The sequence below is a fragment of the Schistocerca serialis genome, unplaced genomic scaffold (assembly GCF_023864345.2).
Source record: "Schistocerca serialis cubense isolate TAMUIC-IGC-003099 unplaced genomic scaffold, iqSchSeri2.2 HiC_scaffold_1401, whole genome shotgun sequence".
Classification (NCBI taxonomy): domain Eukaryota; kingdom Metazoa; phylum Arthropoda; class Insecta; order Orthoptera; family Acrididae; genus Schistocerca; species Schistocerca serialis.
In genome coordinates this window covers 1,596,576-1,616,672 of record NW_026047627.1, presented here as the reverse complement: position 1 = coordinate 1,616,672, position 20,097 = coordinate 1,596,576, and the positions used below count along the sequence as shown (strand labels likewise).

Here is a 20,097-nt window from a genome sequence, read left to right as displayed (position 1 = left end):
AATTAGATTTATTACAACTTTCATGAACACATTTAAACAGTCGTTCTTTCTGCGCTCCATATGTGAATAGAACGGGGAAAAGCCAGTGGGACGTTACCTCTGCCATGCACATCAGTGGTTTGCAGAATTAAGATGTTAATGTAGACAGACCTCTCTGATTTATATTATACTGTAAGTACCAGTTCATTATTTTTACCATGAAGTGTCCACCGATACCTGTCGATTCAAATGTACATAATAAACATGCTTCATACTTAGTAATAAATGCCATCATACATTTCTCTAACAATCCTTGTGAATCACAAAATGATTTGTTTATATCTTGTGTTATTTCCTCACTGCTTAAACTAACATTATTGATTGACATTATCACTAATTACATTACATTGCTACACTTTTTCCAAAAAAAGATGCTTAACTTTGGTTTCTGTTCCCCCCAGTATGTATGGTTGTATAGCTGTCATGGTGCATTCTTCATTCCCATATCAAAATATTGCTTTATTTTCTCCCTTTTATGTACATTGACATTTACAATCCATTAAAGCTCATATATTGACAAAAGTCTCATTTTTAGGTAATACTGTAAATACACATTTATTATTTTTATCATTATATTTCCACTGAAAACCTATTTCTTCCAACCTATGTAATGTCAATTCTTCATACATATTAAAAAATAAAATTATTGATTTCTGTATGAATCCTTGATCATAAAATGCTTTATTTCTATCCTATGTTGTTTCCTTAATATATAAAATTAATGGTAGTGATGTATACAATCATATTTGGAATAAAAAAGACCTTACAAGGAGTCTGTAATCACTTGACTCAAATTCAAGTGTCGGTTAACAGCTCTGTGCCGATTGTTGCCATGAAGTCTGTGGAAAGCGGTAGTTGACACTGAACAATAGAAAGTGAGAGGTCACCCACACCAGAACTGTAGAATTCCACTAAATTTTGGTTTACACGATAAATCATACAGATTTAATGATTGGAGATTCAACAAAACACCCAGGGACTAAAATTACAAAAACCCTAACTTCACATAAAAATGTTATGGGAATTTGAACTGAAGTGTTTTGTTGGCATTCCACTTAGAAGGTGCAACAAATCTAGTAGAGTACCTACACTATGCTTGCCTGCTGTCTCCTGGAGTATTGCTGTACAGTATGGGATCCTTTGTAGATAGGACTATGGAAAGGACTGAGAAAGTTCAAAGGAGGGAAGCTTGTTTTGTATTACTGCGAAATGGGGGGGAAAGAGTAATGTGTACATTATGAGATGAGATGAAGTGGCAAACAGAAGAAAGGCGTTTGTCTTTGTATTGAATTCTTTTCTCAAAATTTCAATCACCAACTTTTTTCCTCTGAATGCCAAAGTATGTTTTGACACCAAACTACGTCAGGAGAAATGATGATAAAATAAGAGGAAGCAGGGTATACACAAAGGGAGTTGTTAACTGATGTGTCTAGATAATCTCAGCACTGCTAGATTAGTCTGGCCATCCATACACACAAAAGTAGTCGCCAGGGGTAGAATTAGACTTTTATTTATATTTCTGAACTGTTTCTGACTACTGGCGAAGCAGTTCTTCACATGCCACTACTCTGAAGGAACAGGAACTGTGTGTGTGTGTGTGTGTGTGTGTGTGTGTGTTGCTGAAGTGAGAGCAAGGAAGGGGATATGGGTAGAGGACATGGACTAGCATAGGTTGAGTCTAGAGGTGTTGCAGGGTTGGTGGGCGAGCAGTGCAGTCTACTGATTGCGAGTAAAACAAACATCCTTTCAGAATAGTCGATGTGTAGATTCTAACACAGCTGGTGATGTATTAATTCAGTTGAATGGAAGGGAAAATGGAAAAAGAGTGAAGGGCATCTACATCAATGTCCTCATAAAAATCCATTCTCCAGAATCTGCTGAGAGTTATATGGCAGACAATACATCCTACTACACCAGTAAGTAGGGCTTCAATTCCATTCACATATTGAGTGCAGGATAATTGCTGTCAAAATGACTGTGCATGCTGTAATTAGTAAAGCCTTGTCCTTACACTTCCCTGGGGAAGTGATACGTAATAGGATGTAGTATATTTTTAGATGCATCACTTACTGCTGGTTCTTAAATCTCTGTAAATAGGCTTTTATAGGATAGTTGGCATCTATCTTCAAGCATCTGTGTGTCTCATTTCTTAGCAGTTGCATGACACTGTCACATGGGTCAAACAAACTTGTGAACATTGTGCTGCTCATCTTTGTATATGTTGAGTATTCTGTGATAATCATATGTGGTGCAGGTGCCACACACCTGGGCAGGCTTGTAGTATGGATTGTATAAATGTTTTATAAGCAGTCTTCTTTGTGTACTGGTTGCATTTACCCAGTATTTTACTAGCGAATCAAAGTGTACTATATAAGTGCTGTTTTAAATTTCTGAACAGACCGATGACCTCAGCAGTTTGGTCACTTAGGAATTCACCCCCCCCCCCCCCCCCACACACACACACACACACACACACACACACACACACACACACACACACACACAAATATTTTTCTGAACATTTACAGCAAGTTGACAATCTCTGCACAACTTTGAATTCTTATGCAGATATGACTGACCATTCGTGCAGCTATTTCTGGTATAGGGTGACAAAATATAAACAGCATTACAAAAGACTTGCAAGCAACAAATTTGAATTCCTGGCTTTTATAAAATAATTAATTAAATCTGTATTTGATACCTTATGAGATCAGAAAATTCCAGTTTGTTTTATACGCACAGGAATGTTGTGTGGCTTTCATATTCTGAACAAAATGATTTCTTAATTGATTTAATTTTTCCTTGCATTTGGATGAAAACACCATCAACAAAAGTTATTTTATAACAAATGGCGCATTATTTTAACACAGTGAGAACTTTAATTAATGTGAGAGAGGGAGAAACACTTGGTTATTTGAAAACAATCTTTAACAACACATTAATGAGAGGAAGATCAATGGGATGTGTTAGGAATGTCATAAGACATATTTAATATTGGAATATTTTTTCAGTTCTGACAAAAATCTCAAGTGATCTCCTGGAAGTGAGAAACTTCAGTCACTGGGCAGTGATTGCAGATCAATCAAATACTTTCTTCATAATTGTTTGCACCTCATGAATGCATTATCATCATTGGTATAATGAATGGAAACCACCATCTGCATCACTATTTTCTGTAATAAAGATGGTCAGTTCTCATGGGAATTGCAGATCAGCCCCATATAAAAGTTTGAAAAGAAAAAGTGAAAGAAGGCAATATAAATATTATGTGAGTGTAACGCTATAAAACTAGTGATAATGTTACAACAAATACCATCAAATCATGGACTCTCTCATATCCAGGGCTGTAAGCTTTAGATTGTCAGTAATGACAATATTTTACAGAAAACTATTTAAAAAGTATAGAGGATACAATACATGAACCGAACAGGTGTCGTGACAGAGCGAGAAATTGTGAAAACAGTACGGAATTCTGTAAATTATGGTGATACACTAAGGAATGCTGTGTTCATTTGTCTAATGAGTACTGAACACTCTATTTTCATAGCCCTGTCTGTGAAGCCCAAAGAAGTTCCATTAAGGGAAAAAATCGTGTAGCCACAAATTTTTGCACAGTGCCAAGATGGAGTGTCCTGATCAATATGCTAAAAATCCTGAGTGGTAGGGTGTGTGTCTTGGGATGGGGCAGTGATGTTTAAAGGTCACATCTTACGCTTTATTTTGAGTAACTGAAAAATTGAGTTTCGACTGAAAATGTTTCCCCATACAGAATCAAACTGCATAATATTTGCTAAAAATGTTCTTTTTGCATCTATGACTAATAGCTTCCGCATTTCAGGGAATAGAAAAACAAGATTATTAACAATATTGCTTTAACTATACGAAATTAATTATCTTTAAATGGAGGGTACCACATGTAAGTGTAGTACAGCCATATTACAGGATAAATCGTGTTCTGGGAGCACAACAGGATGATGGCGAGGTATTGGGAGTAGAAGCAAAGGACAGATCGGTAGCCAGATTATGTTCATGCTCTTCCTTCCTTCACAGGTCTGCAGACTGAAGATAAAGGTGGTGATTCCCCATTCCATCTACCCCACTACGTCACAAGAAGCCACCAAAAGTTATTACAGCTGTCCACAATGTGCCTATGAAGAGCGCAGTACCACAGTCTGCAGACATGCCTGGAGGCCATTTATTTTCCACAGAATGCGTCAAGGCTTAATGAAAAGCTGATATCAGTTACTAATGACATTAACAGAAGAAACACACACAGACAGTCTATGAAAATCTTTCTAGACTGTTCTATGCTATCAGAGGTGAAATTGATTCTGTCCTCCTGTATGGAAGTTGTACCTTTTTGTGGGAAGTGGAAATTCCATCCGCATGAGTGCTGCTTGCTTTTCAATTTACATAGACTATACCTCCCCAGCATTTATTATCTAGTTCTCTTGTGTGAGTAGACAAAATATCTTCACTGAGCTCATGTTTGTACAGTGGAGTTACATTCAGTTTATTAAGGAAGTACTTTGTTATAGTTTTTTGTCCATATGTTACTTTTATTACCATTATTAATGAAGTGTTAACACATGTGCAAAAGAGATGAAACACCTTCACACTTCCCCTCCCCCTCCATCCCCACTCCCCCAGACCTGCCCCCCCTCCCCCTCCCCCAGCCACTCCCCTTCCCCCACCCCCTTCCCCCACCTACTCACCTTCCCCCACCCCCTTCCCCCACCTACTCGCCTTCCCCCACCCCCTTCCCCCACCTACTCACCTTCCCCCACCTACTCACCTTCCCCCACCTACTCACCTTCCCCCACCTACTCACCTTCCCCCACCTACTCACCTTCCCCCACCTACTCACCTTCCCCCACCTACTCACCTTCCCCCACCTACTCACCTTCCCCCACCCACTCCCCCCACCCACTCCCCTCCCCCACTCCCCTCCCCCACCCCCTTCCCCCACTACTCCCCCACCCCCTTCCCCCACTCCTCCCCCACCCCTTCCCCCACCCCTCCCCCCTCACACCACCCCCTCACACCACCCCCTCACACCTCCCCCTCACACCTCCCCCTCCACACCTCCCCCTCCACCATCCCCCTCCACCATCCCCCACCCCATCTGCCCTCCACCCTCCCCCTCCCCCTCCACCCACCACCCTCCTCCTCCACCCTCCCTCTCCCCCTCCCCCTCCCTTTTCTTGTGCTTTACTTCATCAAAAATCAGCATCTCTTTGTTTTCATTTTGTCGTTTCCGAAAACAATTCTTAATTGTTCTACAGTCTCTTGGTTAATTCCACATGAGCATTTGAGATTATTTACTTTTGGAGGTTTCAGAAGTTTGTTAAAACAATGCGTGCCTCACACCATGTCTATATCCTTTGAGCTTCTAATTTTCAAGGGCATGCTATCCAGAGTAAATTCATTGTCACATCACATAGTGCATTTTCTTGCTGTTTTTAAATTGGCATTTCTTTAACATAGTGGAAAATATGATTTTCTGTTTTTACTGAGTGTACAATGATGTAGAACATTCGACTGAGCCATCTTATGGTTTTCATCTGAGACTTGCTTCTGGAAGAGATTGATTTTGGCATTTGCTTTCCTTAATTTATCACGTAATCTGACAATTTCCAGTTCCTGGCACATCAACATTGTTTTCATGTGATTACTACTCCGTTCAGTACTGATCTGCACCCTACATTTTCCTTTAGCAGACGAAGCGCTGGCAGACATTGAAACTGCAGGTTGTTTACTGTCTTCCTTCCACAGCTTCCCTTTAGCGAGTGCTTGACGGAAGATTTTCTTTTGTGTAATATTTTCGACAGATATTTCAGTAAACTGGGAAATACGCGAGGAACCACTGAGCCCCTCTGGTTTTAAAAGACCGCCCTCGTCTTAAAATTTCAACTTATTTACTGACGATAAACATATGTTGTTCTTAACTGAAATGTGAATCGCACACAAAACAACTCTGAGTCAGATTGTCTTTCCGAGGAATTGCTGTCAACCATTTTGAAAATTTTTGGAGAACTACAAAATATTTACCTTTAGTTTCTCTTCAGCCACATCGGTTCACTGGATCGAAAAACGTGGACATGTTTTGTTAGTTTTCTTCTATAAATACCAGTAACTATAACTCTCAACACCTCTTTATAATCACAGCCTTCAACTCTTAACCATTCACTGACAAGTCCGTAAACAAACTCTCAAAATAAGTTGAGGCAGAAGCAACAAATGCCACCTGGTTACACGTCAGCTTGAGTCTCAAGTGACAGTGCTACTCGTAGTTCTTGGGCATATGAAGATGGTACCTGTTCTTTCAGACATGTCCGAAAGGGCTAACTGGCTATTCGACCATCTTCTTCTATGTGGATGCATAAACAGTGCCCGAATTCTTACGGGAATTGGCAAAGAGCCGAGTAATGAGTATAGTGGGTAGGGGCACTATGAATATAGTGCGGGACAATAGGTTGGGAATGTGGGTCTCGTGGTAGGCATGCCAGAGATAAGTCCCTGCAGTCACACTATCATCTGTGTCCTAGGTTCAAGTCCTGATTGGGGCACATATTTTCAGCTGTCTCCATTGACTTATATCAATGCCTGTATGGAGCTAGGAGTATTCATTTCACTGTAGTTCTCGGGCTCGCTGCCTTTCCAATCCTATTATGTTAATGCACAGGGAGTAAGCACTCTCTCTCTTCTTCTTGCTACGGGCAAACTGTCAGGTTACCAAAGGAAGGATAGAGCTCAGTAAGCACCGTGAAGTACGCTATGTAATGACTGATTATGTGTAAAATTAGTACAGTATGGCACAGTGTGAAATTATGGAGATGCATGTTGGCAGAATAGCTGCTCATTAAAATATATTTTTTAAAATTTTTTGTGTATACATGATACAAATCTCTGAAAACTTGTATCATATTTATAAAAAAAAAGTATTGAGCCATGTCATAAGTACAGAAGGGTATAAGCATTTTTAACTGAAAGTTTTTTCTTTCTTTCAGTGTCTTGAAGATAACTTGGGAATCTCTCATCCAAATGATTTTATCAAGGAGGATCCTGAACTAAATTTGGAGGTGTGTAAACTGAGAATACTGTAAGCATTTGCATCTCTGATTTATTGCATGTAGGGTGGTAAAAATGTATTTGTGTAATTGCTTAATGTAAGGAATGCATTACTGTGAGACAGGCACAGGTTATGAGTTTTCTTGAGATAAATGCAATTAATAGTTTTACACTACTGTTATGCTAATCCACTTGATGCGGATTAGCAACTGTTATTTGATTATTGTTCTGAATAGAATCTGAACAGAATTTGTAACAATGTTTTTAACCATATTTTCAGTGACCCTTTTGGATGTTAAACATTTTGTATAAGTTTAAACCACGGGAGTGCAGATCATTTGAAAAATATTCTTCCTTTCAGTAACTCATGATGCATGGATTGCAGAAGAATACATTGCACATGGTTCATCTTTTCAGTGAATCATTGATATTTGTCAGATTGAACCAAAAATTTTCAAAGGTGCCGAAGGTCTGAAGCGTGATACTATTTGTATGTGATAGATCACCCTTGCTACATTGATCACCCTTGCTACATTGATCTTAGAATAGTTACAGTATGGCTAATGGAAAAACTAGTAGAAGCCAACCTCGGGGAAGATCAGTTGGATTCCGTAGAAACACTGGAACACGTGAGGCAATACTGACCTTACGACTTATCTTAGAAGAAAGATTAAGGAAAGGCAAACCTACGTTTCTAGCATTTGTAGACTTAGAGAAAGCTTTAGACAATGTTGACTGGAATACTCTTTCAAATTCTAAAGGTGGCAGGGGTAAAATACAGGGAGCGAAAGGCTATTTACAATTTGTACAGAAACCAGATGGCAATTATAAGAGTTGAGGGACATGAAAGGGAAGCAGTGGTTGGGAAGGGAGTAAGACAGGGTTGTAGCCTGTCCCCGATGTTGTTCAATCTGTATATTGAGCAAGCAGTAAAGGAAACAAAAGAAAAATTCGGAGTGGGTATTAAAATTCATGGAGAAGAAATAAAAACTTTGAGGTTCGCCAATGACATTGTAATTCTGTCAGAGACAGCAAAGGACTTGGAAGAGCAGTTGAATGGAATGGACAGTGTCTTGAAAGGAGGATATAAGATGAACATCAACAAAAGCAACACAAGGATAATGGAATGTAGTCTAATTAAGTCGGGTGATGCTGAGGGAATTAGATTAGGAAATGAGGCACTTAAAGTAGTAAAGGAGTTTTGCTATTTGGGGAGCAAAATAACTGATGATGGTCGAAGTAGAGAGGATATAAAATGTAGGCTGGCAATGGCAAGGAAAGCGTTTCTGAAGAAGAGAAATTTGTTAACATCCAGTATTGATTTAAGTGTCAGGAAGTCATTTCTGAAAGTATTCGTATGGAGTGTAGCCATGTATGGAAGTGAAACATGGACGATAAATAGTTTGGACAAGAAGAGAATAGAAGCTTTCGAAATGTGGTGCTACAGAAGAATGCTGAAGATTAGATGGGTAGATCACATAACTAATGAGGAAGTATTGAATAGGATTGGGGAGAAGAGAAGTTTGTGGCACAACTTGACCAGAAGAAGGGATCGGTTGGTAGGACATGTTCTGAGGCATCAAGGGATCACCAATTTAGTATTGGAGGGCAGCGTGGAGGGTAAAAGTCGTAGGGGGAGACCAAGAGATGAATACACTAAGCAGATTCAGAAGGATGTAGGTTGCAGTAAGTACTGGGAGATGAAAAAGCTTGCACAGGATAGAGTAGCATGGAGAGCTGCATCAAACCAGTCTCAGGACTGAAGACCACAACAACAACAACAACAACAACATGGCTACCTCAATCGTACATGTTGAATTACTTATAGATTTGCCAGTCACAGAAAAACTCTAGAACCTATGCAGATAAATCCGTGTATTACCACACCGTAGAAGTCATACCAGATCCAAATAAATTATCTTCTTGGCGCAACCTACAGCGTTGATAAGGTCTGCGTGTATGAAGCATAAAATTTAATCCAGTAAAATAAAATATTGTGGTATTAATTTTGTCCACTTTGCGTAAGAGAAAGTGGATGGTTAGATTCATAAACGTCTCACAGGAATAAGACATAACCAATATTGGGGAATAGAAGGTAGAGTACTGAAAAACCTAAATCTAAACTCTGACTTCTAGAATATTACAATCACTAAATCCTATTAATAGTTTCCTGTTTCAGTACACACAAACAGATGATTTCAGAAGTAACCAAAGATACTAGATGAAAAAACAGTAAACAGAGAAATAAAGCTCTGTCTATCTCTGACAGTTACGGAGGATACACAAAGTTTGATGCATTATATTATAGGCAAATATTAATGTACGAATCAGACACACAAACTTTCATTATGTTTCCTTTACAATACACACTGATCAACATTTACATCTGCAGTATGCTTCAAATTCCAGTTCCCTACATTTTCTCAAAAAGAACGTAATCTGCCCTCCAAGGATTCCTGTTTGAGTATCTGACCCATATCCATAACATATGTGTGCTAATCAAAGCTAATAGTAGCAAATGTAGAAGCATGCCACTGAATTGCTTCAATGTCTGACTGGTAGGATGTCACATTGTCAAGCATGCGTGTGTTCCAACAAAAAAATTTTGGAAAACCGGAGTTCAAAAGAGAATATATGAAAATGGCGAGATAAAGCTGGGAAAATCAGATCAAAATCACTACCACACAATTTAAACCTGCGAAGAAGCTACAAAAATTGAATTTTCTGAACTTCGCTTTATGTGAGTTTCAGATAGACCCTGTTGTTATAACCAGTAAGGATACAAAAATTCTCGGTGTAAGAGCAAGAGAGGAATTTTTTAGTCATTTCAATGTCTCTTGCATATAAACACTAGATTTCAACCTGTCAGGAAAGAAACACACATGAATAAATCACTCATCATTAATCCATTTTTCAACAAATTATTCATTCATATACCATGAATTGTAAGAAACTTGCAGACATACTGAAAACCAGATTTTGCTAACCACAAAGGAAGAGAGAACACAGGTAGTGGAACATTGCCTATGATGAGGGTCTAGTAGATGCGAGGGAAAAAGCATTGGAAACTTTAAATGGTAACAAACCCCAGAAAATGGCAGTAATTCTTAAAAGTATACAAAAGAATGTTCAAGGCTATAAAAAATGTGTAAACTGGGTCACTTGAAACCAACATAAAAATAACAATTTTTGTCTATTACTTTCGCTCAGTTCTCGACTCTGTGCCTCTGAAAGAACAATTAGTTTTGGAAGAAAACAATTCTGATTAAAAATCATCTGTTGAGGAACTGAAGGAAACCAGTACTTTGCAATATAACAAGTCATGTGCAGAAGACAGAAACTCATAGAAGTAGTATGGGGATATGGATACTGAGCAACAGTAATCTCACACAAACAACTGGCAGAATTATGTTGAACATTTGTAAAAGTGAAAAAAGTACTGAAGAGTGGAAATGTATATTAGTTGATCCTCTTCATAAAAATGAGATAAAACCAGTCTGAATAATTACAGGGAATTTCACTGAATCCAGTTGTGTCCAAATTTCTATAAAAAGCCCTGTGAAGGCAACTGGATGAACAAGTAGGCCTATTAATAGGAGAGTATAAGGCACGATTTTGCAAACGCAATCATGTAGAGAACAGATATGGGAACCAAAGTCAATTTTGCAAAGATGACGATGTGTAAATACTGTGGCAACTTTTGCCAAGTGTCAGAAAGGCTTATGATTTGACAGAAAAAGATTTGATTCAGTATGTCAGAGGAATTCAAAATTGACAGGAAAACAGTGGCAGTTATCCAATAGACATAAATGGGTACAACACTAGACATTAAACTGATTGGGGAAATTTCAGAAGCATTTGAAATGCACAACAGTGTGCAGCCAGAGATCCACGATCCACTCTAATTTAAATAATTCTGAAAAAGTTATGAAGACATAGGGGAAGGAGATAAGGGAATCCAAATCGAAATTAAAAAAGAGCAAAGGATTAACATGAGGTGTATGGCTTTTGTAGACACTCACTATTCTAAGATACTGTATAGAAGCCAAACTTGTCCTGGAGAAGCTTCACAAAATGTCAAAGAAAACTAGTCTACAAATCATCTGTGAGAAAACTCAGTAATGGACAGGAAGCCTACAGATAGTCTCTCCATTATAACTTGGTATGAGGAAGTGTCACAAGATACATACATTAAATATCCAGGAAAGATTATCCAATCACCAAGACATATTTATTTATTTATCCTATTCTGACAAGGGTCGTCAGGTTCTCTTTTGCATTGGACCAGGGTTTCCCACATACATCATAGTTACCTAAGAAACAACAATTTTAATATGACAAATAGTATTGAAATGATATTAGTGTTTTAAGTGGCAATGTAAGTAATGCTGACTATAAACTAATAAAGTTGATAATGACAGTACTAGTAGTATTACAGCTGTTGCCACTAATGTGGTGGTGGTAACAGTAGTAATGACAACAATAATAGTGGCAGGTATAAAATGGATTTATAAATGTACAAGATAGCTTTCTGCTATAGTGAGTTCCATGGAAAGGAAATTTAAGAAGCCTTCACCATCTAAGAATTTTGAGAAAAGAGGAAGATCTGGTTGGAGCGTAATTATATGCTCCCATGTGAGTTCAAAGAGCAAGTTAAAAGCAGCCAAACCTGGGTACTGCAGGACGTTTGTAGAGGACACACATTAGTGACTTTCTGTTAATGGATGTGATCTCTATGAACATATTTCTCTTGTTTATCTTCGTGATTGTTGGATGTGTGTAAGTATATTATATGATAAATCAGAGCATGTGTATGCCCCTACTCCACCCAGTTGTCAGTTACATCTGTTGTGTCTTAAAAAGATGTAGTCTTCTCAATTTACAGAACTTGTGGACATACTTGGTTGGAGCTACATCTCTGACGAAAGTATCAGATGTAGGTCCGTGTCTTGAAATATGTGACAGACTTTGTTATGATGAGGTGGCAGAGATCGAACATTTGCGTGTGAATATGAAGTTTAGTGCATTTATCTACAAGGCTCATGAAGATAATAGATACTTCAGGCCAGTGAAGGTATGAGAACAAAGCATTCCAGAGTGCATTATGGTAGGGGAGCAAGGTTCATTGAAGTGAAAGTGGGAGATACCTCCAGGAGGAGGGAGGTTTTGTTGCCAAGGCCACCATGCTTTTCACTGGTCAGTGAATGGTCAACTGAAAACAGGAAGAGAAAGTTCCTGAACAGAGCTAGAATAATGTATGCACAACAATAATGAAAGAAAGATAAATGGAATGACAGACTGCTGTCTTATTGTTGGTCCTAATGATGAGTAACCACAGTAATACGATGATAAATTATTAAAGTAGAAATAAGACTGTAAATTATCATCTGAATCAGAGCCTTGTGAGCATATTGAAGTAATAGTGAATTATTGAATAGTATTGGTATTGGAGTTATGAGAATTGAGCAGAAAATTAGTACTAAAAATAATCCTAGACAAACATAAAAATAAGAGGGGAAACTCTTTTAAATATAATATTAGTAAAACAAATTGTTTCTTTGCAAAATAAAGACCTGAAAGTAAACACACAAAATTAGGGCAATAAGAGTTGACAAATTTTTTAGCTTCTGATGTCCAGACACTCCAGCTCATCTGCATTGCGGACTGATCATTCCTATTTTAGTTCTTCACCATTATCCTGGCATCGTTTGTCCACATGTTTTGCAGCTGAAGTCTTGGGATCACACTGTTCAAAATCGTCAGTCTTTCAAAAGTGAGATCCTCGCTTATTGTCAAACCTAACTTCAGGAGTTTCTGGCTCAAAAGCTTGTCAGCTGATATGGAGTCATTATAACAAAAATCTATTTTAGTACTACTACTGGAATAACTCTTTGCTGCAGAAAGTACTGTGATTCATGGTCAAACAAAAATGATTGATTGAGAAGCAGGAAAGAAATATTCTCAGGAAAATATTTGGACCAGTTTTAATATTTGGACCAGTTTTAATATTTGGACCAGTTTTAATATTTGGACCAGTTTTAATATTTGGACCAGTTTTAATATTTGGACCAGTTTTAATATTTGGACCAGTTTTAATATTTGGACCAGTTTTAATATTTGGACCAGTTTTAATATTTGGACCAGTTTTAATATTTGGACCAGTTTTAATATTTGGACCAGTTTTAATATTTGGACCAGTTTTAATATTTGGACCAGTTTTAATATTTGGACCAGTTTTAATATTTGGACCAGTTTTAATATTTGGACCAGTTTTAATATTTGGACCAGTTTTCTGTGAACGAATTTGGATATGGAGTCCCTTTAGAGAGATTTATAGACAGATAGAAACAATAAGAGACAGCTTTAGATAAAAAGTGATAAAACTTTGTGGATGCATCACAGGATTACCGTCAACAGGCTCACAAGGCAGATCTCTGAGGTAGCAAGCATTAGCAAAAGCAATTCAAAACTGGTCATAGGTACTGAAGAAGTTGGACTCCCACAAGATAACATAATAAATCGAAAAAGAGTTAAGGACCATGAAACATACTTAAACAGCAACACATGGAAAACAGAAATGGATATAAATATTTGGAAGACCACAAGAGAGACCACAGAGGACATACACTATGTGATCAAAAGTATCCAGACAGCTGCCTGAAAAATGGATTAAAAATTCGTGGCGCCCTCCATCAGTAACGCTGGAATTGAATATGGTGTTGGCCCATCCTTATCCATGGTGACAGGTTTCATTCTTGCAAGCATACGTTCAATCAGGTGCTGGAATGTTTCTTGGGGAATGGGAACCCATTCTTAACAGATATTGCACTGAGGAGAGGTATCGATGTCAGTCGGTGATGCCTGGCATGAAGTCAGCATTCCAAAACATCCCAGAGGTATTCTAAAGGATTCAGGTCAGGTCTCTGTGCAGGCCAGTCCATTACAGGGATGTTATTGTCATGTAACCACTCCGCCATTGGCCGTGCATTATGAACAGGTACTCAATTGTGTTGACAGCTGCAATTGCCATCCCCAAATTGGTCTTCAACAGTGGGGAACAAGAAGGTGCTTGAAACATCAATGTAGGCCTGTACTGTGATAGCGCCACACAAAACAACCAGGGGTGCAAACCTCCTCCATGAAAAACATTGACACCATAACACCAGAATCACCTCCGAATTTTACTGTTGGCACTACACACACTGGCAGATGATGTTCACCAGGTATTTGCCATACCCATATCCTGCCATTAGGTCACCACATCATGTACTGTGATTCTTCATTCCACAGAACAATTTTCCACTGTTCAATCATGCAATGGTTTCGCTCCTTAGTCCAGGCGAGGCATCGTTTGGAATTTACCTGCGTCATGTGTGGCTTATGAGCAGGTGCTCGATGGTGACATATAGGTTTTCTCACCTCCCACCTAACAATCATAATACCCGCAGTGAATAATGATGAAGTCTGGAATTCCTGTGTGATGGTCTGTATAGATGTTTGCCTGTTACACATTACGGCCCCCTCCAACTGTCAGCAGTTTCTGTAAGTCAACAAACGAGATCAGCCTGTACTATTGTGTGCTGTATGTGTCCCTCCACGTTTCCACTTCACTATCACGATGGAAACAGTGGACCTAAGTACGTTTAGGAGTTTGGAAATCTGGCATATAGACATATGAAATAAGTGATACCCAATCACCTGACCAAGTTCGAAGTCTGTGGGTTCTGCAGAGTGCCCCATTCTGCTCTTTCATGATGTCTGTTGACTACAGAGTTCACTGATATGGAGTACCTGGCAGTAGGTAACAGCACAATGCACCTTACATGAAAAACCGATGTTTTTGTGGGTGTTTGATCAAAAGTATCCACATTGTGTATGTAAAGAAATTGGGAAGGATGTAGGAATAGGAAAAAAATTTTTAAATTTAGGCACAATCTCTTAAAAGTTAATGTATGAAATAGTAATAATGATAATAATGTAATCTGGAAACATCTCCCATAATTATCAGTGTGAGGAGATTAGCAATAGTCATAGGTATCTGATTGTCAGTAGACTTCACAGAAGTAATCTGCAGTAGCAGCCTCTGCTTTTTAATATGCTATGTGTCACATTCTGCAACCCTCTAGACAATATGATTTGTGGAATACAATGTGTAGATCCAAGAATGAGTGAGTGAGTGAATGAATGAATGAATGAATGAATGAATGAATGAATGAATGAATGAATGAATAACTAACCAACCTTCCCACCCTCTCTCTGACCAGGATATGGGCTACAGTATGATTTCACACTGAAAGAGAAATTAAATTTATGAATGAAATAAAAAAAATGAAGAAATAAATTCAGCACAAGAAAACAGAGTAAGATCACCCTTTTTATTGAAATGGAAGTGATAGCTGTGTAACCAGATCGTGTGTAGGTTCCAAAAAGGTTATATCCTGGACACGATTAAAGATACAAATGTAGGATAACTTTATGTTCAGATGTATAGCTATAAAGCTTTTATTTGCAGAAAAACCATTCAATTTATCATGAGTACATCTTCTATATGCGTGAATGTGTAATGGTGTACTTTTCAAAATTTGGTTTAAGTTCAGTGTTTTCATTCACTTTTGACAAAATTCACTATTCCTTTAACTGGACACGCAACAAACATTGAGGCAATAGATTTGTCCCATACTTATTGAAACACATTTGGAGTTCTTGTCCTCAAAGTTTTTTTTTTTATTTAGTGAACCTTAAGTTACTGCATGGCAAGGCAAATAGATAGAGCCTTCCACAAACCCCGACAAAAAAATGACGTACTGTGAGATCAGACAAAATTCAAGGTTGGCAGGTGAATATCAGATGTGTCTGCCCCTTATGGCTTATACATCAATAAGGCAGCTTATTGTTAAGAAGTGCTCTTTCATGCAGGTGCCAGTGTGGTGATGGTGGATAGTTTCCTTTGCATCTATCTCGAAACCTTCTGTTATTTCTATTTATGTTAAAATTTCATGTGTTGTGAAGTTCCTTGCTGTACTGATTATATTCCTCATTAATAACATGAAAGTGGTGCTTCATTAAATTACATAATTTGAATAACAAATCATGACCACCACCAAGAAATGGTTTCTTTTTCCAATTCACCATACATTATCCTTCTTTGTTATTACTCATTTTCAATGTAGTTATTTTTTAAAAATCAATTAATTGATATAGTTACCTTAATTCAACTTACTGTCAGAGATGACTCAGTCTTTCTTGTTATTGTGAAATAGTTTGTTTAATCTGACACGTTTCTCATTAGGTGATCATCTTCGGGTTTGCTGACTGCATTTCTGGATTATCCTTGATGTTAAAGGTTTTCTGCTAGGCTCCAGTAACAAACTTGTTTTAGTGCTATTGTAGCTTTCCACCTTCTGATTGCTTCTTCATATGTATTCATTGTATACTGGCTGTCTATAATTTGCCACCTGAATTTATCTGCAGTTGTATTAATCCATCATCTGCTGTGAAATGTATGAAAGCACATTCTTTCATTTGGAGAGAACACTGTCCTCATGTTGACCATGTTGTTTATTTCCTATTTATGGTACTACACAATTCTTTGTCATTTATATGCATATAAAATAAAACCACTTCATGTAATAATTCCTATAGCTTTCATGTCAAGCTGTACTCATGGATTTTCTCTGTGGATGAAACTGATGGGACATTTAACGACTATGATGTTCCATGCAGTGAGCTATCTCAAGAGTATGGCATAATATTTAATGCTACAGTTGTGAAAAAAATGCAATTAATAGCAGTTCAGATAGATATTTCTGCATTTCTTTCCTTTGCCAGTTTCATCAATAAAAATCGGACGATTTTTTTAAATTTTTATCTGGTACTCTGCCTAATTGTATGTGCCCGAGAGGTGAAATGTATTTCACGCATTTAATTTTGAAGTATCAAGTAGGAAATTTGTTTTCAAATAAATCAATGTTTCTATAGTTACTTACACAGCTAAAAACAAAGTGCTGAAATGAAGTGTTAATTTTTACCTATGATTTTCTTCAATAACTGCTACATTTATGTAGTGTCTCTTTTTGATAATACTGTTTCGAAGTACTGTTTGGAACATTCAGTTGTTAGTGGGTGTTAATACAATTTTATTTATTTACTGTTTCATCAGTTTTAAATCACCAGTAATTCTTTGTACTATTTCAGGTGGCAGCCTCAATAAGAAAAGCATCTGATAGTTTAAGGTACGTTTTTATTATGCACTGCAGAATTTTTTGAGCAGTATAAATTTTTAGTTACTCCATGTGAAAGGAAAACAAACAATAACCCCTAGGGACCAAAATACCATAAGTTATTTTTAAAAAGTTCTGTTTTTGGAGTTCTATTTTTTCTATATATTAACCATTTGCAGTATATACATACAGTATATACTGACTACAGCAACATTATGAATGTTATCAGAGAAAACACTACTATATGTACTATTCTGTTATTGCAGAAGATTTAAAAGATGCTTTCAAATATTACAAGGTTCATCAGTCCCATTTATAACAGTGGTTTGCAATAACTGTGCAAACAGAACAAAAAATCCATTTATGATTAACTGTCAATCCAAGCTTTCCAGTAATGAGAGTAGATGCAAGGTGAAGCACTAATTTTATGTTCTTAAAACATATGTTTCTCAGATTTACTGATCACCCAAGAATGTTGTTTACTGCTGGCCCCACGATGCCACAAGTCACCTTTTGTTTTGTGGGTTTGACTTGGCAGAAGTTGTAAAGAAATACTAGTTTTGTCCACATTGCTGGCATAAGATACAGCAAACTTTTCTCTCACTTGGTCAAATTCATGTAACCAATGCTTGCCCCTTCTTCATCAACTTTATTCATTTCATTGCCTATCACTGAGCATGAAATTTGGCCTCTATTTTGGAACTTACACAGCCAACAAACAAAACAATTGAAGTCTGTTTTGAATGTCTAAATTTTCTGCAGTCTAATTTGTTGTTCACTGAATTATATTTCCACTTATAGGTACAATGGAGGTGCACATATAGCTGAAGCACTGTAAAAGTAGAAGTTCAGCATTTTCATATATAACACTGTGAAGTCACTTCAGCATGCACGTGGAACACAGAGCAGCAGAATTAAGAACATTTCATTTAAGTAGTGTGGATAATGTAGATTTGCTGAGTCTAAACCTTCTTCCAATTGTGCTGTTTTTCAATACACCATATTCTGCTTCCTGCAGAATTTTTAGTTTCACTTGCTTATCTGTGCTTTGTGCTTCCTACTGCATGACAACCCTTTCACTTCTTGGAACTCAGTGTTACTACTACTGGCTCTATTTAAAGAATATAAAAGCACATCTCAACATGGAATTGCACTTGTTGATAGAATCTAGTTTTTTGCGCTGTTTGTGTCACATTTGTTTTCCTTGTTGATGGTGATTGCTCAACAATATTATGCACTAAGGTCAGCTAGAGAAACATTAGGAAAAAAGAAAAACATTGACAATCCAGGTTTAATGAAAAATGTAATGATGCTACAGACTCGAACACAGTTTGTAATTCATGCTGAATGAAATTTGTTAACCAGTAAAACATTGTACAATATCATGCACATCACTGCCAGTACTGATATTCTGCTGGTGTTAACGAAGTGATCATCTTAAGTGAATTCATGTTAAGCATGATGTTTGAAATATATATGATGGTTCATTATTATTCATAAGTAAAAATATTACAAAGCAGTTATGTTAGTAACACATTCTATAAAACAGCTGGTTTGTGTGTCTGTTCTTTAATAAAAGAGTGTACTTCTTTAATACAAAAGTGCAGGTGAGGTGTCAGCAGCTGTATAGTGCTAACTATTCGAATTGAAAATGACATGGAAGTCATACAAATTCAATGTGATGGGTACAGGCTAATGTCCTACCATGTAGAACAAGTAAGAGGAAATGGTGAGTGGTTATATATCCAAAACCTGGAGTCAAGTTTCAGCCCCTTCAGATTAATGAATGTTGGGGTGAACAACTCTTGGATTACTGTGTCAGCAATGTGGATTGGGAAACAAGCTTGTTGTATTCACAGTTTACAGGCCACCATCATGTTATTAAATTTCCTAAAGCAGCTGTAGTCAGCTTTAGTATGGCCATGAAGACTTAACTGGTGAGTCATCTTTTGTGACTTGTGAGAAGCTAACCAAGGACACCTAGAATCCCCTATGTTGAATATGGGAAATCTAACACAGTACAATTCCCCAAAAGGACTTAGTGCACACATTGCAAATTTGGCTGATTTGGGAGCAAAACTGATAGTAATTTATCTGGCCATGACAGTAAAATGAATATTGATCAGTTGTGCTCAGATCATTGGAGGAAACTATTGTCATCACAGAATCAGAGGGAAATTACAGGACAAATGTTATCAGCCGGTATATAAGGGGCACAGTGTGGATGGACAGTTAAACTTTGTGTTAATAATTTTCCTAGTATTCTTATTCTGTAAACCACCACAATACTGCCTGGAAGTAAGAGGAAGAGATGAGTAACTCCTTGGACTTGATTATCTTGTGCAAGGTAGAGAGAGCTCTACCTACTTCAGAAGACAACAAACTGTGATAGTGAAATATTCTGCTATACTGTCTGTAGTGCACAATTAGATCTTCCTTTGTGCTCAGTAAAGCTCTTTTTTCCTGTCACAAGATGTTCTCATCCCAAATTGTAGCTATGCCTTTTTGGTGTTAGAACTGTAGTAGCCACTTGACCTGTTGTGTAGGAAAGCTGGACTGATGAGGTTGCAAAATTATTTTTAGGAAAAAATTCAATTCTGCATTTACTGTGTATATCCATGGTAAAAATTAACCGTTTTTCACCTAGTAAATGCTCATAGATGAGTGTGATTGCTGTGTCTAGATCTAAACCTGTTCCTTGCGAAGCACAGTGAAATAAGAGATTAATATCTCTGGTTAGGGCTATATGATAAGCATCATACAACCT

At 37.5% G+C, this 20,097-nt stretch overlaps 1 protein-coding gene across 1 annotated transcript in view; it reads left to right on the top strand.

Moving 5' to 3' along the window:
* LOC126442696 (zinc finger protein 729-like) overlaps positions 1-20,097 on the top strand; it is a 172,202-nt gene that overhangs the window by 68,533 nt on the left and 83,572 nt on the right. Inside the window, exons 4-5 of the mRNA XM_050090745.1 lie at positions 7,050-7,121; positions 17,305-17,342. Of these exons, the coding sequence (XP_049946702.1) occupies positions 7,050-7,121; positions 17,305-17,342 (110 nt within the window). The remainder of the gene's footprint in view (positions 1-7,049; positions 7,122-17,304; positions 17,343-20,097) is intronic.